At 33.7% G+C, this 25,963-nt stretch overlaps 2 protein-coding genes across 13 annotated transcripts in view; one reads left to right on the top strand and one right to left on the bottom strand.

The window, feature by feature from the left end:
* LOC108976005 (monocarboxylate transporter 5) overlaps positions 1-25,963 on the bottom strand; it is a 114,664-nt gene that overhangs the window by 3,978 nt on the left and 84,723 nt on the right. For 2 of the 12 annotated variants that reach the window (XM_018944876.1, XM_018944875.1), the window contains exons 3-8: positions 15,508-16,134; positions 8,918-9,037; positions 8,288-8,847; positions 7,931-8,089; positions 7,432-7,608; positions 7,257-7,370 (exon numbers count right to left, since the gene is read on the bottom strand). In XM_018944876.1, coding sequence (XP_018800421.1) covers positions 7,257-7,370; positions 7,432-7,608; positions 7,931-8,089; positions 8,288-8,847; positions 8,918-9,037; positions 15,508-15,649 — 1,272 coding nt within the window. In that variant the 5' untranslated portion in view covers positions 15,650-16,134. Of the gene's footprint in view, positions 1-7,256; positions 7,371-7,431; positions 7,609-7,930; positions 8,090-8,287; positions 8,848-8,917; positions 9,038-15,507; positions 16,135-16,437; positions 16,523-19,862; positions 20,021-22,286; positions 22,376-25,259; positions 25,279-25,963 lie in introns of those variants that run through there. The other 10 variants (XM_018944879.1, XM_018944880.1, XM_018944878.1 and 7 more) reach the window with 10 other exon arrangements.
* LOC108976007 (fatty acyl-CoA reductase 1) lies at positions 1,352-4,208 on the top strand. Its single transcript, XM_018944888.1, has 10 exons — positions 1,352-1,565; positions 1,668-1,795; positions 1,852-2,157; positions 2,217-2,305; positions 2,372-2,481; positions 2,955-3,159; positions 3,230-3,404; positions 3,465-3,655; positions 3,784-3,933; positions 4,011-4,208. The coding sequence occupies exons 1-10, from the start codon at positions 1,514-1,516 to the stop codon at positions 4,114-4,116; spliced, it is 1,512 nt and encodes a 503-aa protein (XP_018800433.1). The 5' UTR covers positions 1,352-1,513; the 3' UTR covers positions 4,117-4,208.

The raw sequence follows: 25,963 nt of genomic DNA, 5'->3' as shown, positions 1-25,963 counted from the left end.
GGATTCCCAACAAAATATTAGTCTAAATAAGGCAAGTTTTTTTGAACAAAACATCGAATTCTTTTATCTGACAGCTTATTTTTGCAGGTGGCTTAATTATATGAGCACGAAAAAAAATACATACCAATGAAGAAGAAAACAGATTTTTGCTTTTACATTAAAATTTACCTTTAAAAAACTATAAGTGCAATAAAGTTTAAGTACTTTCTTTTAATTTTGTGAAACTTTTTTCCCGATTTATCAATAAAATTCAACTTTTATGAATTTGTACACCATAGAGTTTATGTGGCTTAATTGTGTGAGCACAAGTGTATATAAGTAACCTAGTTATGTACATACATAAATAAGTTCAATCACATACGGCAAAATATGTTTCATATGCACCCCTTTCGCAATTAAACCTACTTGACGCACCTGACATAAGTATTTATTATGGAATTTAAAGCCAATCAAATGTGCATTACTTATTTCTTTTCGTATAGCAAAGAGGATAAAGCAAACTTTTAATTCGTCTGACTAAAATAAAAATGGAAATAAATCATTATGTGCGAGGTATTCGAATTAAATTCAAATAAACACTAACGAAATATAATATTGCATACAAACCACACTCTACAAATGGGAGACTTTCGAAACTGGGGAGTACCTTGAAACAATTTCATATTGAAAATTTACATTAAAATTTTTATAATTTAGTGATTTGTAGACTTCCAAAATCTCTACACTTTTTTGGAGACTTTCAAAAATTAATTTGACTGAACTTTTATGGCGTTATATGAGAAGATATAACAATTTTAAAGCAGTTTTTCAAAAATTAAGCTTACAAACAAATATTTAATTTTTTTCTATACATAACTTAAGTAATGCATGTAAGTAACCTAATTACATACATAAATTAGTTCATTCACATACGACAAAATGTGTTTACATATGCACCCCTTTCTCAATAAAACCAAATAGACGCACTTGACATATTTGTTATGTAATTTAAAGGCAACCAAATGTTTAACTAATTTATGCCCAAATTATTTAGCTGAAGAAGAATGTATGTATGCCTCTTTATAAAAAAAAGACAATTCTTACTTCGACTAGACTAAAGTGAAAACGGAAATAAATAATGTATGTATGTATATGCATGCTCTTGGAATTATACCTAAAAAAACCAACGAAGTTGATTATTACACTTGAACGTGAACCTTCGTACTTCAAAAAAAAGCAAAATAAATACAATTTTATCAGAGTTAATGTAAAATACAAAATGCAAATACTTCGAAACGTACATTGTACGCTTGATTCGGGGTTGGGCAATTATGTTATTCGAAACTTGAGGGATAGTACTGGAAGAGATCTCCAAGTGCGTGGTTGTAATCAACAAGGAAAAGAAAAATACGAAATAAAAACGAATAAGGATACCGAAAAGTGCTTCAAGTTGTCACAGGTGCGTAATAAGTAAGCGTTTAAGTATTTTCAGATAAGCTTACGAAAAAGTAGAGAGATAATACACAATTTCAAAATGATACACGAATTCTACGAGGATACGGAGATATTTGTGACGGGCGGTTCGGGTAAGTGATAAAACACGGTACAATGTAAACTCACCCCAAATTTTTTTTAAGTAAAAATACATTTTTTTCATTTCGAAATATAATTAAAATAAAATAAACAAGGTGCCGTTGGCAAAGCTTTGATTGAGAAACTGTTGCGCTCCTGTGATGTGCGAAAAGTCTATATACTGTTGCGTACCAAGAAAAATCTCAGTGTGGAGCAACGTCTGGAGAAACTAAAGCAGGCGAAGGTTTGCCGACACCGATAATAAGAAAAAGTATGAATATTCTCAACCCCACTTTTTAGATTTTCAAAGTCTTACACGCCACGAAACCACATATGTTCGAGCGGCTCATACCGATACCAGGCGATGCAGCATTACCGAATTTGGGTATTTCACCAGAGCATATTGCTTTAATGGCTAACGTTTCGGTCGTTTTTCATTGCGCAGCGACGGTGCGCTTTGATGAACCGTTACCCGTTGCTTTGAAACTAAATGTGGGCGCCACCTATGAGGCTTTGCTGTTCGCTGAGCAGCTGAAGAACTTGAAGATGTTCATGCATGTCTCAACGTTCTACAGCAATCCCTACTTGAAGCGTGTTGAACCGAAGGTATGTGATTGGTTGAGGGTTGTATGTAGCAGGAGTGAGCGTAATTTTTACATTTTCAGCTTTATGATTCACCGTTAGATTGGCGCATGTGCTTGAAACTATTGCAGGATGATAGCAAACGAGAAACTTTGGACTATTTAACAAAGAAGTAAGTTTTCACGAGTTTGTAAAATTTTATATAAACTTTTGTTATTATAAATGCATTTTATTCTAGGCTTACAGTTGGTTTCCCGAACACTTACACTTTCACGAAGAATCTCGCCGAGAGTGTGGTCAACGACTTTCGGGAACGTTTGCCGGTTGCTATATATAGACCGTCTATAGGTGAGGCATTGACTTTAAAACAAATAAACTAAGTGTTTATCGATTAATCGGTTTACATTAGGTTACATATGTATTTAGTATTTATCGATTAATTGATCGGAATTTATATAGATATTTTGGTTCAAGAAATCGACTAATTAAATAAGAGATTATTATTTCATATTTTTTTATCACAGTGAGATTTAAAGTTAGATCGACAGTAATTATTTCCTTCAAAGGCACTTAATGGTAAAATTAGTTTCATGTAGTCGATTATTTTCAATGAAGTAACCCGACACAAAATTAATTTTTTTATAAAAATTGTGTCAAAAAAATCCTAACCTTTAACAATGGTATAGTATATGTTCACTATCATCTATTTTATGACTACTAATTATCGAAAGTAATCGATTTTTCTTCGATAAAATCATCTTGATAAAAAACAAAAAAAAATTTACAAAAATATTTTCTTTTACAAAAAATAAAAATTATAGTACTTCATGCCCTCTCCGACCCCATACCCGGTTATCCACCGACCTTGATGGGTGCTATGGGTCTCTTCGTACTCGTCGGCGCTGGCATACTAAAAACAGTCTTCTTGTCGTTTTCAACACGTTTCGACATCACACCACAAGATATCGGCATCAAAACAATGCTGTACTATGCCGCACGCGCCGGCAACGAATATGCGCAGAAAAAGTAATTTCGAAAAAGTTCAAAACAAAAAAATTAAGAAAACCTAACCTAAAACCCAAATCACATTTTACAGAGCAATTGCTGAAGCGCCCGTTTATATGTCCTCATCATCGAAACTGTCGAGTCACACCTTCTTTCAGATGTGCCAGGTTATGGAGGGTGGCCTGTGGTATAAGGCGGCGTTTGAAAAGAATTTCATGTTGCCCACTTGTCATTACACTGACAGTCGTTTTGTTTACAAGTTTTTGGTATGAAAGGGGTATACATAGTTATGTATGTTCGTATATTTTTGGAGTCTCTATATCTAGGTATTCACCAAGCAAATACTGCCTGCTTTGCTGGCGGACGGTCTAATCATGCTTACTGGACGCAAACCGGTGCTTATGGGTATTGTACGTAAGGCGTATATTTCTCTGGAGGTTATGAAACCATTTCTCTTCAACACTTACGATAGTCCGGGTTTGACACATATAGAAGAGATGACAGAGGCAACAAAAGGGTAAGTTTGCTCGAATGTGTAAGGCTGAAAAGGCAGATCGGATTTCTAAAAACTATCCAATTTTGAATGACTTAATATTCTATATTTTGGATGATGTTCTTTATAAAACTTTCTGTTTCCTATTGTAGCACCGAATTCGATCTCTTCCCCGATATCACGCTAGCCAAAACCGACGAGGGACTAATTGACATCTGTACCACTATGATTTTTTCAATTCGTGAATACTTGCTCAATGAGAATCCAAATACCGTTCCAATTGCGCAGAAAAGATTGAGAATGTAAGTTGTTAGTTTGTAGCTTGTATTTTTTCTTTTTTTGTTTATAGGACTTAATGATTTTTATTCCAACCTTCCAGCAAGCGTTGGGTCTACAATATTCTGCGTGCAATTATAGTCTACTACATTTTGCGTTGGCTCTATGGCTTTTTGCTCAATTATATTGAAGGACCTACTGCACAATGATTAGTTAATATCAGCTTACTAAGATCATCTTAAATTTATAATTTTAAATGATTTGTAAAAATAATGCGAATTATGTTTTTCTACCAATTTCTGAAGAGCAAATTTTTAGTGCTTCTTTTAGTTATTAAAAATTAAACAAAACTGGTAAAAAAATATTAAATATTTCTATAAATTTTTATACACTTTTAATTTTGGAAGATTTTTAAGATAAATAAATTAAAGTTAATTATTTAGGGTATCGGAGCTTATAAGTACACTGGTGAGAGTGGAAATAAATTGCCAAAGCAAATCTTTGAGGAATTTAAGATTCAATTACAGGAGTTTTCGGGCTTCACAAGCAACTACCTTTCAGCAATTCAAATGTGACCTCCATACTTGAGGATCTATAGTACCTAACGCATTATAAATATTTATATTTTAATTATTTTTGAAGCTTTCTGGGAAAAAAAGGTACTAAGACCTTTAATAAACTTATAGACATACAAAATAAGTTGCTAACGCAAAATTGAAATTAAATGCAAAATTAACGCAAGGATTTAAATAAACAGCTGACAGTTTATGTTTAGTGAAATGAGCAATTCACGTTAGAACAACGTGTCTTGATTATTGAACAATATTTCAATAATAAGGAAAGCTTGGCGGCCGCTGTACCAAAATTTCATACAAAAACTGGTCGGTGTAGTGTTTTAACTCTGTCAGCTGTGAAGAGATTATTTGAACTGGCGGAAAATTTAAGTCTTCTGTTAATTTTGGGACACCTTGTAAATGTAAAGACGTTGAACTATACTACCTACTTTTAGAATATGAATCTATAATGTTTTTAGTGTTGCCATCGGTATTCATTTTCTTGCACGTGACTATTTTGTGCGTAATTTATGTGAAAATTCATGGTTAGCCGACAGATTTTTGTTTCATAAAGGTAGAGATAAGAGGAAAGTTCTTGCAAGTTTTCTGAGAATTGCTCACTTAAATTGAAGGAAATGGCTCAAGAACTAAAAATTAATACACTCATCAAAGTATAAATAAAACGATTATATTATGTGTGTTAAATATATGATACAATAAATTTCTATCCTGACTAACTAAGGTTGGTTGGTATTCATTATTGTTAGTATTTGCCTGTGTTTCTGAAGTACAAACAATGCATTTTAGCATTTGGCGATTTTTACAATGAGTGAAATTATTCAACAAAGAAATTCCATTAAATTTTGTGTGCGGAATAGAATTTCTGGTGCCAAACTATTCAGAATGTTTGAAAAGGCCTGCGGTTATGTTTGTTTGTCGCGAGAAAGTCTTTTTGGATGGTAAAAATTATTCGCGTTGACGACGAACCCCGTGCAGAACGTCCATCAACATCAACTTATAATGAACACGTCAATAATATAAAAGAACTGGTTATTGGTAATCGACAGTGAACAATCAGAGACCTTTCTGGCATCGTAGGATTATCGGAAGGATCACTGAAAACCATGTTGGGCCTATGAAAAGTGAAAATACGATTGGTTCCAAAATCACTACTTTTGTACGGAAACCATCGTAGCGTTAACGTCTGTGAAACAATGCTTTCCGACTACCAGAATATTGTGAAACTTATTATTAGAGGCGATGAGAACTGGACTGATACTTAAGCCCCGCACACAGACGATCAATCGGGCAAAGGTGAGCCGAAGCCGGAAAAAACACGTCAACGAAGGTCAAAACTCAAAGTTATGTTGACAGTTTTTTTCAATTTGAGAGATAAAGCAAAACGCTTCGTAGGGTGAAAAACGAAATTTTGATTAATTTGAATTAAAAAGCTCAAAACTAAAAACAAAGTGTTTTCTTTTGCCAACCGTGATTATAATTGACTCTTAGAGACCTAGACAAAAAGCTGTAGTTCCAAAACGCGCAGGTATAACCTCTAAGAGCAAGCAGTAGTGAAGTAAGATGTACAAATTAAAATTAAGCAATGGGCAGTTATATTTGCTTGAGCGTAGGCAAAGTATACTAAGATGGTAATAAATTGTGACAAAAAGCACGTGAAAACTATATTTAAATTCCCCGAGTAAATGATATTTGAAAAAAATGTATTTTATTAAGTTGGTAGGACTGCCCTTAATTACTATTCTAAATAATTAAAATAACGAGTAAAGAATGTTTCAAAAATTGTGTATTTATTTGGTTATAAAGCGAATACGGAATCGTTGCGAAAAGGCTTACGGAGATTGAAAAACCCAAAACCCTAGTCTACGGGTGGTACAATTTGATCAAACACGGTTGACAGATCGTTGAAAGCATCCCTCCATCTGAACGATCTTTAACCTCTTCAACTGATGAAAATATTTAAAAAGTGAATAATATGTTGTTTAAAAATCATCAGCCAAAAGTCAGAGAGATGCAAGAGATATCTCAATATTTCTTGCGAGTTCATTCGAATAATTTTTGTGGATATTTTGTAAACGAGTTCTTGATGCGACTTCAAAAACAGTACCGTGAAAAGATTCTTTGGACATTCTCGATCACGGGAAGTCAGATCCCCAATTCACGGAGAGCATTACAACTGCAGATGAGACATGGGTTTATGAGTTTGACATGCAAACATGTCAACAAACATCGGATTGAAATTCTGTTGCAAAATGCCTGTAAACTAGTGTAATCATTACATAATTTTATAACTGGTTAACTATTAACCAAAATCCAGAAAATATTACACATAGTACAAAATACTGCCAGATTGTTGAAAATTCTACTGGGTGATATAAGAAATTTGTAAAATGTGGCGAGAAATTCGTAAGGAAACGTCAAAGATCAAAAATAAAAATTATAAAAATAAAAAAAATCTTCAAAATTAGAAATATTTACATAAAAAAAGAGTTTAAAAGAAATTATATTAGTGAAATGTTTCCGCTCAGCATCGGTCTATCTTGGGAAACGCCCATCTACGTACGAATCGTGATCATATTTATCTTACTACAATTACTGGGACTGTTCTCTTTTCTACTAAGGAATTACGTGCAAGAATATTCGTATAAATTTTGGATACCCGATTGAACTAATAAATTTAGAATAACGAGTAAAAATGTAAAAGTCTCCACTTATGTGTCGAAATATAAATGTAAATGCTAAAACGAACTAAATAAAAGTCTTATAAAGCTACTCACATCATTTTGACTGCCGCGTACACTGTGGCGCACCGAACCATAACGCTTCATCATGCCGGTGTTGGAAAGATCCTGACGAGAGGCTGTATACTCCGGTATGTTGAGGATGGAGCCCTAGAAGCAACAAAATAATAGTAAAAAATATCATAGAATACTGTTTAGTGTATGTGCCTACCTGATACAGGATATCCGGCCGATACATGGTGCCACTGCCCCAATTCTCATGCGGTGGCGTCAACTGATCCAAATGCGGCTGGCTGCGATGACGCACCATATCCGTGCTGCTCGTGCTTTGTGCGATTGTGGGGCCGGCAGACTTGCCATTGGCGCCATTGCTCACAACCTGATTGTTCTAGGGTCACACATGAATATGAAGAGGAGAAGAGAGTTAGTTTCTAGCCACAATAAGCGCTTGATAAACAAAAAGGAAAGAAGCAAACGTCAAGTGGGGATATATAGAGAAAACACAACAATCACATGGGTTGGGGAGTGGGTAGTGTTAGATATTTGCATACTAGACACCCTTAAGGAAGCAAGCTTTGCTTGTGGGAGAGGTTTTCATAAAGATATCACAGCGTGCTTGGATGGCGTGCAGAGAGAAAGAGAGGTTGTACGATTTTTTGTATTATTTGTATTATTTTGTAAGTTGCGAGCGTGCTGGGTGGGGCACATACATTTGTATATAACAGGAGAGCAGTAAGGTCTGTTTCGATTGTTTGGGAATCAGCGTTAAGTGTTGGGAACGAACTACATTTTACTTGCGCTAACAGCATGGTCAAGTCGAGCGAGAGCATCCGGCAATGCGCCAACGAGGGGCGCAGCTGCTGTCGCAACTGAGTATGTGTATGTGGTTATGTTGTTGTTGTTGTTATGAGTTGGAGACGCGCACACGCGCACCGTAAACGACGAGAATAGAATAGAAACCAATTAGAATAATATGCAGAGAAATTTTCTTAAAAAGTAAACTGAAACCACTAAATTTACCGACAATTAAAAGTTTAGAAATATATCACACTCTCCCACACACTTACATTGTTGCTGTTGAAGCCGTGTCCCACGCTGTTCGAGCGACACAAAGCCGCGTCGGCGCGTTGTGGCAACTGTAAATATTGATCACTCTCCGGTGTGCCCGACTTCAATGGCTTCAGCTCAGCACTTGTTGTATTATTGTCGATAATATCACCTTTCTGTGCTTTCGATGGTTTTGGCGGTTCCAAGGGTCGGAAGAGCGCACCGAATAGTATACAATTCAGCACAATACCGCCGATGATGAGCATGGCGCCACGCCAGCCGAACGAACCGATTAGATGTTCGGTGAGCGGCGCAAATACGAATGTGCCGAAACCAGAACCGCACACGGCAATGCCGGTAGCAAGCGAACGTCTCGCCTCAAACCATGTCGTCACACTTACAATGGCTGGCAGATAGATGAGACCCAGCCCGAAGCCTGTGCCAATACCAATTGTAAATATGAGTGTGAGCACATTCTGTGCGAAGATACTGGCCACAATACAGGCTGCGGCAAATAGTGCACCGGCTATGGTGACCGCTCGACAACCGTAGCGATTGACAAACGATGATGAGATTGGACCTGTCAATACATCAGTGAATATAATACATTTTCTTCTAAATTTCAGAAAGTTCAGTATAACAGTACTCACCAGAAGCGTAGGTCACGCCCACCATAATGGACACGATCCAGGCCGTATAGCCTGAACCTTCATTGAAGTACGTGAGGAACTCATCATAGAAGAGACCAAACGAATATGTCATGCCATCGGCTGTAGGAAAAAAGATAATTTGAAATCGTAAATATTAGTTTATATTCTATAAAAAAGTTACTAAAGACTTCATATAAGAATCCCGTAAAAAAATATAAGCAAAAAAAAATCTGTAACTCCATCATAATAATAGTACTCCAAAGAAGATCAGTTAGCTTAGTTAATTTTGTAGTTAATACGACTTAAACAACTAAGTGGTTGTGTTTGAAGATTTTAGATTTGCGAAAAATTGTTGACTTAGTTTATGGAACATCAACGAAAAATAAAATTAAGGAAATGTACACGAAAATTACACCACCCATACACCACGGACAATGGAATCTTTATAGTCCGATAGTTAATATAATGTGTAGATCAGGAACCAGTAATCTGAAGTTTGTGTCGAGCTGTCATTTCTAATCTAAATCATTTATTGTATTATTTTTCCATTATTATTGTAAGAAAGAATTCATATTTCGGTATATATCATTTGAAAATAATCTCTGGAATTTTAAAATTTCTTTTCTAAGAATTTTATAAATTACTAACAACAACAAAATACTATAATATTAAACCTTTCATAACTTTTGAGTTGTAATTGTAAAAATTGTAGAAAGCCATTTTCAAAAATCCAAAATTTTCTACTAATAAGTTTTTCAGATTAGAGATGCTGGGATGAAGTGGTTGAGAGTGTGGAGCCATGTGTAGAAGTTCACGCAAGTTAAGAAAGTACTCTGATTACCATTCACTTGGGAGTGGCCAGAAACGATTATTTTATACATGACTCAAGCAACTCACTACTTCCGGTCTTAGACCAAGTATCTTTTGGTTAGCCGAGAAACATCTGTTTAAATACGAGCTAAAGGGAGAAGACAATCATTCCTCCGGGATGATGTTTGGGGCCCTCCACGTAAAAAACCCCTCAATGGAAAAATCAAAATTTTTATGTAAACATTTTTTATGACCCGCTCTTATAATATTTTATCATAAACATATGAAATGTAAGTAAAGATGTTTCAACATATCAATTAGACACTTAAAATCTTGTTTCGTTTGTTTTCTGCATGGTGAGCCTCTATTAACTAAAGCCCCCGGATGACACGCGTCTTTTCAGAACTAACTTAGAAAACTTTAAAGACCTGCTCTCTCCACGCCTACTCGATACGAAACCCTTTGAGTAAGAATGTTGCTCTTTAACGAGCTCGAGAGCACTATATCATCATATTATATCATTCATGAATATAGGGGAATAAGAAGGCTGTGTGCAAAGTGAGTGCCGAGCGAGCTCACTTTTGACCAAAAACCACGACGAGTTGCTGAAATCCAAGCTTAGAAAACTCGAGTTTTTATGTCGATATGTAAAAATGGATGCAACATAGCTCCATAAGTTCACTTCGAAGTCTAATTGACAGTCATCCGATTGGACTGCACACGATGAACCCGCTCCCAAGCGAGGAATAACCCAACAGTGAGTTGGAAAATTATGGTGTATGTGCAGAAAAATAAATAAATTTTTCACCACGGCAATGAACCGTGTCAAAAGTTAGTGAAAGCGATGGGAAAAATCCATAAATTGGGCTTTGAAGTGCCTGTTCCACTGGCCACTGTTTTCTCCGGAATGCTTACTGGGAAGTAATCCCAATCGTCGAATGAAGTGGTGATCGCTGAAACTGAGGTCTATTTTGAAGCGAAGAACAAATCCTACTACAAAAGGGGTATCGAAAAGTTGGAGATTCTCTATAATCATTATGTCACCCTCGAAGGGAACTATGCTGTATAAAAAAGCGAACTTTGCCAACGAAATGTGTTTTACTATAGTAGGCCGTAGGAGTTTTCAGTTGAGCTGTCATAGTTAAGGTTATTATATAAAATTTTCTTCAAGAAAGTTAATCCCATAATTTGGTGGAGGTCACCACAGGTAGTATGTAGTAGGTTTAAGCTCCGGCTTAAGCATAACCCTAAATTTCCTTAGAACGATTTTACTTCAACGATGCGTATAAATATTTTCTAACCTGTAAATGTTTGCCAAAAATATCCGTAAACAATTCAGGGTTGTAAGTAATTATTTAACGGTTAAAGTCAAACAGTTAAAATGCAATAAATGTTGTTGGGACTTAAAAAAATAAATGAGCAATTTAATAAGCCGAAAATGTAGAATTAAAATTTTAATCAAAAACTAAACCATTAAAATTTTATTTATATGTTAATTGTTTAATAATGATCTATATACAGCCTACTCCTATTGACCTATTTAATGCCGGCAGTAACAATGTACTTGACAACGGATGATGAAATAAATAAAAGTATGAAGTATTCTAACCAGTTTTCGGCAGTTTTCTTTAATTGTTTCGTTTTCAAGCAGGAAATTTTTAATTGGCAGCTTTCACGATAATAAAAAAATATATATATAAATAAAATATCAACTTTTGAACTCAAAACAAATCAATTAAAATATTTAGTTGTCAGCAGATTTCGACAAAAATAAAATTTTGTGACGAAACCCTTATGCTAAAAATCACATCGCAAACAAAGCACTTGAACAGTGAAATGAGTGATCAAGTGCTACTTGAATTGTATATTTTTAAAGATTAATTTTTTATATTAGTTTCAAATTAGCACAAATAATTTTGTTGAGACGTATATTTGAAGATGTATTTTTTTATATTTTATGTTTTTATTTATAAAGTTAAAATATATTATTATTTACATGAAAATATTTCTGATTTTTAATTTATGTTTATTTTAAAACTAAATAAAGAAGCAGTCACACCCCTAATGCTGTCTCTTATACACATCTGATGTATTTTTTTATATTTTATGTTTTTATTTATAAAGTTAAAATATATTATTATTTACATGAAAATATTTCTGATTTTTAATTTATGTTTATTTTAAAACTAAATAAAGAAGCAGTCACACCCCTAATGTATTTATTATCTGAATACACATGGTGTGATAAATCCGTTTGCCAGTATTTATTGTACTTAACGATTTGTTATCGCGTGACACATATCTTGCACGCGACTTATCACTCGTAGGTATATATTGACATTATATTTACGATGTTCATTACGAGTATCATATTTGTTTCTAACTGTTAATTGTTCAGGAAGGTTTTAGTGGCGGATGTGACAATTTATTTTATCAATTCACACAAAGTCTTGCTATCACAAATAAATATGTATTGAGCGAATGTGTACTTTACAGTTGATTATATATTGATTTTAGGTTGATTTATTTCGTACAACTTTGCCTAAGAGACTATTGATCTATAATCGGTTTCGAGCCAGTGATTCTTCAGGCGGAGTTTCTTAGGGATCATACAATCTTGTTCGTCAGTTTTTGAGATATCCGAATGAAATTTAATATATAAATGTATTTTGATATTCTATTGATCATTTGTCGTCAAAATGGTCAGATCGGACAACTACATAACATATCTCCCATACAACCGATTATTCAGATTTTTTAAACTTTGCTTAAAAATCGTGGGCTCGAAATCGGTTTCAGACCCATTGTCTCTTAGCCAAAGCTTTTTTGAAAAAATGTCGACCCACTCTAGTGTATATCCAAATTTATAATTATTGACATTTTATAAATGCTGAAATGATCCCATCAATTGCTTTATGCGTTTGCTCTATAAGTTTTGAGCTGATAAGGAGCAACTATCGAATTATGAAATTTTTGTTTACAATTAACCGAAAATGTGTTACTTAACTGAACAATCAAGGAGATATTGTGAAAAAGCGTGAGATATTGAGAGGAATCGGGAGTGTTGAGAGTTTGGTCGGACATTTTTCAAAAGAGGCTTCGACAACAATTTGTTAATCTTTGATTATTTCACTAATTATTAAAAAAAAAAAATACTTATTTAGAGATACAAAAAAAAAACAAAAAAAAAAATTATTTTTTACAGCTGGCCAATTTGATGACATAATCGTCTGACTTCAATTAGTGGGCATAAATCAATTTTGTTTTGACCATTAGGCTTGTGTATTTCAACTTAATTATTTACTACACCTGGTTTCCATAGTTTTACTGATATGTTGAATCGCTTGTGGCTAATAAGCCTTGAAGGTTCGATTACCTATCAGTTGATAAGTGCAGATTTTTGTAATAAAATAAATTTTTTTGAATTAAAATAATGGTAGCAATAATAATTATGAGCTAATTTTCTTAACAAAATGTGCGATTTATTGACTCAATTTTCGCACCAATATTGTCGACTTTAATTTCAAAGACATTAATTTGGTATTGCGAACATCGGAAAACGATTTGGCAGGATAATTTTTGAAAGTTAAAAAATTCCACCGGTTATAAAAAATATTTAAAAAACCAATTTATTAAAAAAAAGAAAGTTTTAGTCTTCTTTAGTGCTGTCTAATTACATTGGATATCGCTATAATCATAAATCATTGGAGAATAAAAAAATTAAATTTATTTTCCTGTTCTCATTGACACACTTAATTGGAACTTGCAATCAGTCGCGCGATAGAAAAAAAATCTGAACGAAGGCTAATAAGCAACGCATGTCAAAGCGCCTAACTAGTGCATGTAAACAAATGATTACACATGAGTAAGAGGATTAACTAAGCGATTACAGCTTAATAGCTTTGCTAAAGACAAAGTTAGTGCGAAAAGTAAATAAGCATCGAGACGATGAAGTCAATTGAATAAATACAAATATTTGCACACATATAAGTAAAAATACTTGTAACTAGCTGTTTTATTGTTTACATTTTGTAAACATTTTATAGATATCTTTTGTATCACTTCTATTTACTTAAGGCAGCGTACTGGCATATAACACTAGAAGTTACTCATACGCACTGGCTATATGGAAGATGCCGAAGTTTGGGACGAAACGGAACAAAGAGTTAAATTAAGATGCTGGATGAAACTCTTTCTTGTTCACAGTTCTGAAGTACTCAATGTACTTGCATCTTGCTTTAATACAGATAACAGCTGGGAATATTTTCTTTAAAGATATTGATTAGTTTCACCAAACTTTTAATTTGGGATCCTAACTTTCAGCTGAAACACTCACAGTTTACTAGGAAAAAATTGTCCCTTGTAGAAGAGTAATGGTTAGTAATATGGTGACTTCTGTGAGGTGGTTCAATTTCAATACAGAGAGAAAAATGGGAGATAAAAAAAAATATGATTAGGTAAAAAGCAGAAAAGAGAGGAAATGGAGAAACAATTGTTGTGCTAAACTTTCTCCACCGTCAAGTTTAGCTTTAGGCTACTGAGTTATTTTAGTGTAATTCAGACATAAATGGTTTAAGTTGCATTAGACTTAATGCTCCGATCAACTTTTTTCAGGAAGATGAGCAATTACCTCGACAGCAGAGCGCCAATACTAGCGTTGAGCTCGGAATTTGTGCGCTCAAAACTAGTCAAGGAGTAGATATAGTATAAAACTACTTCATCAACAGCTCGTTTAGGGAGAGCCAATAAGAGGGAGCACCCTAAAACCGCGCATTTAGAGTGGGCGTCTTGCGGTCTAGCACTGGATCTATGGCCTTCATGTGCGCTTAGCAGGAGTTAGTTTAGCCATTGAGCGGCTGCGAGTTCTTGTCGGTTTTTTTTTTTCAATTGGAGTTCACGTTTTAAAGCTAAAAATTCAATCGGATGCAAAAGTTACAGTTGTATGATAGTAGGTGAGGTGGAAACATCCAGGCACTTTCTTCTCCATTATCCAGATTTTTTGAGGCCATACCATCGGCGAACTACGAGACATATCCTGAAACTTACATTCGCTTCGTCAACAAATTTGTGATTGACTCGAAGCGCTTCGTCCATATAATATACAATATAGTAGCCCTATCTCACTTAAACAACACATAGTTGAAATGTTGGTAGATGTTGGAATCATATTTTTTTAACTATTATTTATTAAAGCTGTGATACATGCAGTCTCCGTCAACATCGCAAAAATTGAACACTTTTGTACTTCAACTATTTACAGTTATTTAGCAGATCATAGAGAGTTGTAAATCGAACAACCAACTCGTATAGACAATAATGCCTTCCTTTCGTTTTCGATTCGCCGTTTCGGATTGAGCGAGTTAAATTCAAAATTGCGGATGACGGATAATTTTTCTGACAAGTCGTTTTCAACCAGGGAATACTTTTTTCACAAGAAGTCGTTTTGAGAGCGATTACTAAGGGGCCTAATAGCTGCAAAAAATGGTGGAAAATTATAACTCTCGGCTGGAATATATTCGAGCCAGCCGCGAGTTGGTTTACCCGTAAATATTTTTAAAGACTACTATTTTCTATCGCTTAGAGTATCGAATACAGCTACAATCGAATTGAAAAGACGTTATTTACTATCATCAAATGACAATGCAAAAGAAAAATGACTAACCGTAAGCTACTAATATTAACAGATACATTTCAAGTATCATAAATAAAGTGAAAGTTCTTCTATTAAACGGACGCTCTATTAATTCTAGATTTAGCAGTAAAAATAAATTTGCACTTACTGATAATGTGTATCATAAACGATCCGAAGACGACCATCCAACCCCAGCCGCCATCTGGTGGCACCGGTGTCAGTACATCCTCCACCAAATCACAATTGCCATTTGAGTTTTTATTATTTTTACGTGCCGGTGCATGCACCATATTTATGTTTAGTATGAGCTACGAAAAGCTTACGAAAGAAATCTGCGACTGGAATGTGTGTGTATTTGCGTGCAGTAAAGCTGTTGCCTTTGGGTTGGTGCAAGCGCCAGGAAGCGCCTTTTAAATCAGTCTGTTGCTTTTGCTCCTCACCAGCAGTGTGTATTTCAAATTAAACCGTTAAAACTGCAAATGATGGCTGGTTGTCGTGTGCAGCGTAGCGTGTTGTTGGCACGCAATTTGCACTCAATTGGCGGTGCTGTTGTTGTTGCCGCTGCTGTTGTGGCTGGCAATTGTTCAATTTCTGCTGCTCGCCACTCAAAATGCAATTACTGCTCTCTGCTCGATGCAATCGCTGGGCAATTTGACATTGCTTTACTCAGTTTTTCTGCACTTTTCTTGTGAAAATAATTTCTGTTGAAGTTTCCTATGAATTTTTATTGTTGTTGTATTTATCACGGTATATACTACCTCCGCGCGTTTTTTTGCTGCAATGAAAAAGAATGTGACTGGTTAGCCCTGCTTTGGCATATATGTGTGTGTATGTATAGAAGTGTGTATGTCTGTTTAGACTTTGAGTGTTGTTTGTCTGAAGCACGTGAAAATTGAGCTGCGTTTTTGTGTGGGTGGCAACGCTTATTCAATAGCAATTTGTTCTAAAGCGAAAGTGCGAAAGTAATATGTGTTTATGGCAAACGACATTTATGTATATTTGATTGAGTCATTCATTGGCTTCTTCTATTAAACACACATAGACACACATAGATACAATACATATTCAATTTTCTTACTTTCTTGTTTAAGCCACTGTAGTATGCTGACTTAAAGCTACTAAATTTAAACGAAATCGTCCCTCTTCACTAGACAAGATAGAAACTGGGGGAAGAAAGTGAGAAAGTTACATATTAATGATCTTCAGCTGTTCCAATCCCCTGTCAGAATGCTTGAAGGAGAAGAATAAATATTGAAATTTTGAAATCTTGAAATCATAAGGGTCGTGGGTGATCTGTGGTTGCCGATGTTAATTTTATGCTTGGAAAATACCTATTTTGTTCACAGAACCATCGCTGGTGTAATGCCAAAATGCGATGTAACTGTGGCCAACATTTAAAAGAGATAATCTTCAAAATATAAATGCCAAGGAATGATCTTTTTCTTTTTTTATAAAATATAATTTTAAATTTGAAGTTCTGTGTTTTTTTTTTAGTTATAACAGTACGTAACCTCGAAACAGATTTTTAGAGAATATTAAAGAAACTTTTTCTATACAGACTTTAGCGTGTGCGTGGTCTAAAGTAAAGATTTTTGATAGAATCACACGTTTTGATTGTCCGTGGATAAGTTTTAAAAAATGTCGCATTGAGCTATCTAAACGCGTGATCCTATTAGAAATCCTTACTTTAGAACATACATAAGCTAAAGTCTATATAGAAAAAAAATTCAAAATTTATAAATACATTCACATAACATAAATAATAGCTGCTTGAAATATGTATAAAAAGAATTGTGTGATGAAATATGAAAGTTTTTTGCCAAGCGAGCCCCTAAAAATTTCCATTCAACACACGGAGGTTAACGGTGGTCGTATGTATATGTATTATATTATCAACCGCTTTACTTATCAACGGGAGTGCGAAATTGCTTTCGCCTCTTACTTGTTTGTGTGCCCATATTTATATACATATTTTGAGTATAATGAGGATGTTATTAATGTTCACGCCATTTACGTGATCGACTTGTACTTAAAGTTGGGCATCAGCTCAAAACTGGATCACGATTATGCTAACTTGTGGTTAATTATAGATTTTAGTGCAAATATTTATAAAATAACAAATATACTTTTTTAATAATACAAAAGTATACAATGCATAATTTTAATAACTGCAATACAAACATAATAAATATTAACAAGTGATAGTTCTACATGAATTCTTAACACAAGCGTTGCAAATGCAAGCAGTTGAAAAGAGAAAGCATGAGCGAGAAGCAGAAAATCGAAATCATCAAATAAATTTATTTAAGCACGTGATTTTCAACATGTGAAACTGTGTGCTAGTATTTGTGTACGATGTTTGTATGTGTATTTGCACATTTGCAAGTATGAAAACGTAAAAGCATTTCAAAAATCATTATGATTTTTTTTATAATAAAATATTAATTACATAAGTTGTGCTGTTGGGGTTTGACAAGAAAATAACACGTGTTAAACACAACAACAAAAACGCAAAAGTTTTATAATTCTTTAGAACTACGTTCTTTGATATGAAAACGTCGAGTTAAGGTTGCTTAATAAGGAAAAACATCTTTAATGGCGATCGTTATCTTAATTTTCATTGGTCAAATTTTCTGGTTGCTATATACCATACCAATTCGGTGTGAACAATCTGGATGCTACGGTATCTTGGAAAATAATTTATCAAAAACTTCGTGAAGAGAACAACTTTTTCAAACCAGTACTTGGTTTGTAGTTTATGTGTTTATGCGACAGCTTCGTAGATAGCCTTTTATATTAGGGGATTTGCCAAAGTTAGTGCTACAATAAGGCAACTCACAACATTATTGTAAAGTTTGATATTTTTGATGATAAACGTAGTCAGAATGTTTTGACTAACGAGCGTTATTTGTATTGTTTACAGTAACTAAAAATATTCACCATCTTGGTACCGAATCAATTCATTTGAGAAAAGATAAACTAGGAGTTCGACGTTTTACGACAGCACAACGTGGTTTGGTTTTGTTTTTTACTTAAACGCTAGTAGATTTACTAATCAAAATAATAGTTACACATTGGAGAGCTATGTTACGTCAGAAATTGGCCGAATTTGATTGCTGAACTAGCATTTCTCAAGTAAAGAACAATGTCCCAACATTGTATTTCGGCTCGTTCTCGGACAGCCATGTCCGAATAAGTTATCTTATCCTTTTCAAGTAAATAGTTAACGTTTGAAATTTTTGAAATTGATTAAAAATAATAAATTTCAAGAAAAATTACCCATTTTAAAAATATTAGATATAAAATACATATACTTTGTGATAAAAAAAGAACCCGAAAATTATAGTTAAACTCGCCGTGTAATTAATATTTAAAAAAAAAATGTATTTTACCAAGTTGGTCTCACCGCTCTTAATTACTATGCCAAATATGAGCGCGCTTAGAACCTGCTTAAGTCGCTATACCTCAGAAGTGCATTGTGATTTTTTCAATGGAAAAAAATATAGCACAAAGAATTTGTCTAAAATTTTGTATTTCTAACCAAATTTTTTGTGCGGAATCGTTTATCAAAATCACAAGTCTGGGAGTGGCACAAAGCCTTCAAAGACGGTCGAAAGATCGTTGAAGACATGCCTCGTTCAGGACGACCATCGACCTCATCAACTGATGAAAACACTAAAAAAGTGAAAGATATTGTGTTAGGGAGTTAGCAAGAAAGCTCATACCGTAGACACGTCCCTTTGGATATGCCTGATCGTGCGAATTCCGATCTCACATCGAACTGCCGATGAGACATGGGTTTATGAGCGCGACATGCAAACAAGTCAACAATCATCGGAATGGAGAAAAAAATGGCTCAAATCAAAAACAACACGGCAATGCCGCTCAAACATCGAGATAATGCTCATTGTCTTTTACGATATTAGAGGTTTGGTGCATCATAAATTTATTCAGGCGCAGACAAGCAGCCAATAAGGAGTTATATTTAGTCCAGTCGAATTCGTCTGGAATTGCGGTAGAATAATTGATGGATTTTATCATCAAGCGACGATTGTAAACAAATTAAAAACAAAAAACTGCGATGAACCAGAACCAGACTTTATGCAGTGTGATTTTTTCTTTTTCGCCACACTGAAATTACCGTTATTTGAATTCCCATTAAAGAATATATTCTCAAAAAGTTAGGTAAACATTTCAGAGATCATAGGTTTATACATAACTATAATATTTATATAATAAACTTTAGAGACATATTTTTTCGTTTTTAACACAAGAGACTTTATAAAAAAATACAATTTATCCCAAAATATTTTCCGCAAGGTTCTTAAATCAAAAACGACTACACATCAAATTATTTTAAGTAAATGATAAGTTCATATTTCACTGCAGTTCAAACTCTCACTTTCGCTAATTTTTTGTCTTTTATAATTTTTATTTTTTTATTTTTTATTTTTTTATGTCTTTTTCAAATCACGTGCCACACTTTCAAACAATGCAACGAACCTATTCTTTGTGGAAAGTTCAATGTGTTCTAGTAACACTACCTCCGAATAGCTTTCAGCAACCGCTTTCTGCCAGTTTAGACTTTGTTAAACTATAACCCGCTTAAGCATCGTTAGGATTATGAGCACACTTATTGAAGTATTGGCATCCGTTACCGATCGACCGTGCCGAGAATCTGTCAAAACTTATTGTGAAAGCGATTCGAAACCCAGCCGCCGAGCTGATAGTCACAGTGCATAGATTAAGTCAACACAAAACCTTCGTTGAACCAAATCGCCAAAACAATAGAAAGAGATAGGGAGAAAGCGTGATAAGACGCCAGCAGCAACACTTCGACAAACATTTGTATATATTTATAGAATATATAGGAATATTTGCTGAGCTGAGATAAGCTAATCGCTTGAATCGCAAATATTTAGTAATTAATTACATACGTGAATATATTGTACGTAGTTCATACTCGTATAACATTACAGATTGAGTGATGATGTTTAGATGTGGGATGTCTGCCAGAATAAGTAGCCACTTTGAACGAAAACAACAATTTTGCATTTAATACTTTTCAGTCAGAAAAGACTTTTTTAATATATTATGATATTTACGCAGAAACGTAGAAATTTGGTTATTTTGATCATCCTACCATAAACTTAACTTCACCTCATAGTACATTTAAAATTTATTTTAAACAAGAGAGAATACTTGTTATTATACTGACATTTGAGTTGACGTCATGTTCAAGAGTTTAAAACCGACTCTGGATGGCTAATGCAGGGAAGCCTTGTTCGCAATTATCTTTTATCTACTAGGTGGCAAAAAATTGTTTGAAGTTATCAGTTTGTGCGGACTACACTATAACATAGTCGACGAAAGAATTAGAATATGAAAATTATTAACTTCGCTTGCATCGAAGCAATAATACCCTTCACAAATGAAAATGTTTTCATATAAAACTTGATTTTCGTCGGCTAGTTTGTATGGCATTTATAGAATATAGGCGTCCGATTAGAACAATTTGTTTGGATATTATACATTTGCTTTGGCAAATAAGCCGTGTAAAATTTCGTGAAGATATCATGTTCAATAAAATATTTTTCCATACAAGAATATGATTTTAATTGTTAAGTTTGTATGACAGTTATCTGCTATAGTGTTAGATATTGGCAGTTCCGACAACTAAAGAGCTTTTTGGAGAGCATCAGGGAAGTTTTGATGCATTTACCATATAGCAATGACCTAGCATCGTCGGTCAATCCAGAACTCTATTAATGGATTAAAGTTGGGTCCAAGAGAAGCCTGTGAAAATTACTTTTCACAGTTTTCGCCAAGAAACCAGATTAGTTTAACACTGATGTAATAATGTCTATAGCGGAAAAATGGCAAAATGTGGTATAACAAAATGAAAATACCATTTGATATAAAGTTCACTATAAATACAAAAAAGTTGAAGTTTGATTAGAAATAAGAAAAGACTTTTTCCATTACACAATATAACTGCCTTTTTTTTTGAAGTAGTCGAGCTTATGAATGACCACTACAGATTTTAGATCACCGACAAAAGAAAGCGTATTACAAAACGTTGCCTACATTTCCGAGCGAATACAATTTAATAGATTCTAAAAAGGAGATTTTAATAGATATATATACGAACATGTTAAGGATCTTTGCGAATGCCGCGAAACCAAAGTAAAAATATTTCTTCCTGGTTTTCACGTGATTTTATACCCACAAATTGTCATTTATTGCTTTTAAATATATACAAAAAATATTTACGAATACTGTGAAGTGCAAAAGTTCAACTCCATTACAATTGTCACTCACTTGACACAAGTAGTGATCAATGCATAAAGTTATTTTTACGCGTTAGCAGATGTACTGATGCCACAGATAACTACTCATATAGTATTTGCTATTATTATGCACACACAATATTTATTGTTATTTACAGACATTGTCGTCGTTGAAGCAATAAAAAAAAATGTAATTTTATATTTAACAATGCGTATGTTGTATTTATATATACTGGCTTTATTTGTGCGAAAATTGTCATAAACGCAACTTGTTCGTGATTCATTCAAATTCACAATCAGCATTGCGGAAAAAGTCACTGCGCTGTAAATGAGCCTCTACGCTGCCGCCGAATCGATCATTCTGGAGCAACAGAAGAGTATTCAATTGAACTTGTAATCAATAAAGCGTTGATTAAATTGCGTATATTTATTTATTTCGCTAGAATGTAACCGTGGTAGCATTTCACAGAAATACAAACAGATAAAAGTTTCGCAGTAGCTTTCACATTATCTGACAATAAGTGCAAGTGAGCGCTGTTGATTCATAATCTGAATTTGTTATCAAAAATTGTGCTTTAAACCACTAATTCGATTAAGCAGTTCCAGAAAGGTAACACTTCTAATTTCACCTGCTTACATTTGCTTGCTTTCACTTTTTAAGCTCTCCACTTGACGTTAATACATTTGAAAACACTTGAACGCGCTATCTGTGAGGCACAACCTTGCTGTTTAACAAATTAATTGCAAATGAGGAAAAGTTTTGTTAAATTATACTAAATATAAGAAAGAGTGTTATGTTGATGAAAGAATTTCCAGATTAAAATCGCGAATACATTAGTGGCCAATAAATGTTATTAAAATGATACACCTACTTTCTTGGCTTTATATGGTCCTAAGGACAATAAAAGCTGCAGCTTGTTGCGCGTACGAAATTTGATTGATTGGTGCAATAAAGTAATTGATTTTTTGCAAATAAACGAAACCGTATGTGTACATGCAGATAAGCCGAATTAAAATTTAATACAAAATTTAAGCGCTACTGCTACTTAGGTGTATAACACTTTTCATTTATTGGCGTTTTTATTATTTATTATCTCAGTCTTTCATCGCTTTGTTTGACCCATTGGATGTTTGCTAAATGCAATTTTTTGTTATTTTTATTATACTTGAGCGCAGTTTATGATCCGGGGGCTTTTATGTGAACTGACTCAGTTACAATGATGGTATCAATTGAAAACAAGTCCAGTAGCGCGATTACTTGCTGCAAGTAATGCAGTTACCATAATTAGCGCGGCCTTGAGAGCACCTGCTATTTTCGCAAATCACTTTAGAAATAAATTTTATATAAAAATTTAGTGTTGAGACACTAATTTTTCTCATAGATGCCTTTAAAGATCTCTGGTGTCAGGTTATATATATACGATCTAATGATAAAATTTCGTTCGAAAAAAAAAATTACTCCAACAGTTTCGTGTTTTCTTGACTCTCTGATTTCACTATCAGAGAGAAAATACTGATAAGTAATTAATATAGTGCAATTCGATCAGCTTGTAAACATTGCAGAGCAAACCTTTTGAAACCACTTAAATATGGTTGGATGTAAAAAACTACTCGATATTTGGGTGCCATGCGAGCTAACACAAAAGCAACATGCAGTAATGTTTCATCTGCGCATTGCTGTTGTATCACAAGTCGATTCACTTCTGAAACCGTTGGCTTGAGGTGATGAGAAGTGCGTCACCTAAAAAAATGTTAGCAAAGTTTTGCTTAGTGAATACCTGAGTAGGAGACTATCTCCTTATAGCTAAATTCTTCAGTCACTGTCAACAACTGGCCAACAGAGTTGTCGCAGCTAGTGAGGTGTTTCTATAAAAGCGACATTATGAAATTACCTTAAAAATGACAATAAGTTATCAAAAAATTTGAACTAAATGGCATCATTCTCACTATGATAAATGAAAAAAAAATCAATTTCATGGAAAAATAGTTGTTTCTTTTTATTAGACTTTGTATTATATTACCGGAGAGTAGATAATACATCAATCAAATCATGATACTGAAAGTTGAAAACTTTCATCCAAACCTTTTCTGGGACATTTTCGCTTTCAAAGTATGAATATGGTAACTATCAGGACTTACTTTCTCTCTTTGATATTAAACCATGTTTATGTGGTTTCATCAACGGAAACTCTGAGTTAAATCAGTAAGGATATAAAATTTATTTGACATACAGTGAACAGTCTAATTATTTGTTTAGACATTTTATTGCTTTGGCATCATATTTTATACATATCTATTAATTTTACGCTTATGACTGATTTCACTTTTGAATCGCTTTGCTTTAATGAAAAAGTTTGGTGTATTCCTTTGTATAGTACGTTCACATCGAAACGAAAAGAAGCAAATCGAAGCAAAATATTGGACAAATCTCATATTTTAACGCTTTACTAAGCTATAGTTGTATTTTTTAGAAGCACGAAAACAAAGCGTGCTTTCTGGCATAGCCTTTGTCTTTGGAAAGTTGTATGTGATTCGGCAATTAATCAAGGATTTCTAAAAGCCAGTTACTTTGCATAAATTAATAGTAATTAGAGCTTGTTCACCATTAATCATGTTCAATTTGTATTAAACTTTTCAAATGATCCTATTGCTTTTCGATTCTTCGTATAAGAAGTCCCAGTACCAACATCTGCTCTCTTCACGCAGCCTCGATTGGTATAGGATACTACCGCTCCGGGAAAACCGCTTTAAGTCAATTGAAGACATTACGCACATTGAAGACTATTTTGGATATTGATTTTAACAACTTCTTTAAGGTTTTGGGAAAAACGTTGGCATAAGTACATTGAAACCAAGTAGAGTTATTTTGGGGGGGACAACATAGATTTTGAAGAATAAAATAAGAATTTGAAAATTATGAACAAAGTCCTACTATTCTTTGCTCTTAGTATTTACTAACAAACACGATGAATATACTATAGTTCACTAAGATTTGAATAAAAGAAAGCTCTCTGTGAGTGTCGCGCTATTGCACTGTCAATAAATCTTCCGTTTTAGAAATCAATATAAATTATCTTAGAAAAAAATTAATTGTTCCTAAATACTCTTTTTKCTTTTAGACTTTAAGATAATGATAGCTGGAGAGAAGTTTTGTATAAAATTATAATACGAGCTGAGAAATACCAACTTTCTACCAGACTGATCTTTCAGCACATTGCAAAATGTTTTTGAAAAGTTTCATAGCAAAAGTTTTGAAATTACAACACCGATCACATAAGTAATTAATTTAAGCAATTATTTCATTTTATTATATTTTCTAACTAATACAGAGATATAATATATTGATATATTTCTAAAAACGCAAAAATAAGTTAAAAATAAAAAACAAAAATAAAAAATAGTTATTAGTTAATGAAAATAATTTATTTATTTTCTTACAACACCCGCGATCACGTGGCACATTTTTGTAACGTTACAGTAATGCCACTAAAACAACACATCGCACGTGGTTTGTTTAGTCTACAAATCAGTAGTATTTACACTTACAATAAAAACCCATATGCATAGTCAAGTAAAAATATTAGGAATAAAAGAAAGTAATTGCACTTACAACTTTTTAATATATATATGTAATAGTTTAATTTCTATTTGCTTTATGTTTATATGTCAAGTCTAAAAACTTCTGTAGTCTACAACCACCTAGTCCACACTAGCTTGCTTAAAGTACCAGCCTTTACAAGTCTCGTAAACACATGTTATCTTTCGACAGAAATTATAAAACTTTCAATGAAGTAATCGAAGTGTCATAAAAATTTGTAGTCATAAAATTAAATCGACGATAACTTGCCTATTGAGCACTGGTAATCTTAACAGAAGCAGTAGTTCCCAAACTACTATTAAATTTTTCGCTAGAAGGTGCGTGAGAGAGGTTGTAATATGTAAAAGGTAGGTTTATAAATATATTAAAAAGTTATTTCGGAAAATGTTCACCTACAACTATATAAGCAAGGATATATTATTAATTTGTATGAATGGGCAGTTAAATAAATTGTTTTTCATTTTGTAATCTACACTTACCACCAACAAGGCACACATGATACACTGTATGCTCTAACTTTTGTTAGTTTCTTTGGTAGAAGTATATTTTAGTTAGTACCTTATTCTTATCTAAATTACTTGTCGCTATGGCGGTTCGATGACCAAAAATTGTCTGTTTAGATTTAAAAACCAATTGGCGGTCGTGTGTCTGAAAAAAATATTTTTTGAACGGAAATGAGAGTAGCTTTTTTAATTTTTGTCAGCAAATACATAGGT

Source organism: Bactrocera latifrons, unplaced genomic scaffold (assembly GCF_001853355.1).
Source record: "Bactrocera latifrons isolate USDA-ARS-PBARC rearing strain unplaced genomic scaffold, ASM185335v1 scaffold_71, whole genome shotgun sequence".
Taxonomy (NCBI): domain Eukaryota; kingdom Metazoa; phylum Arthropoda; class Insecta; order Diptera; family Tephritidae; genus Bactrocera; species Bactrocera latifrons.
This window is presented reverse-complemented; position numbering and strand designations above follow the sequence as displayed.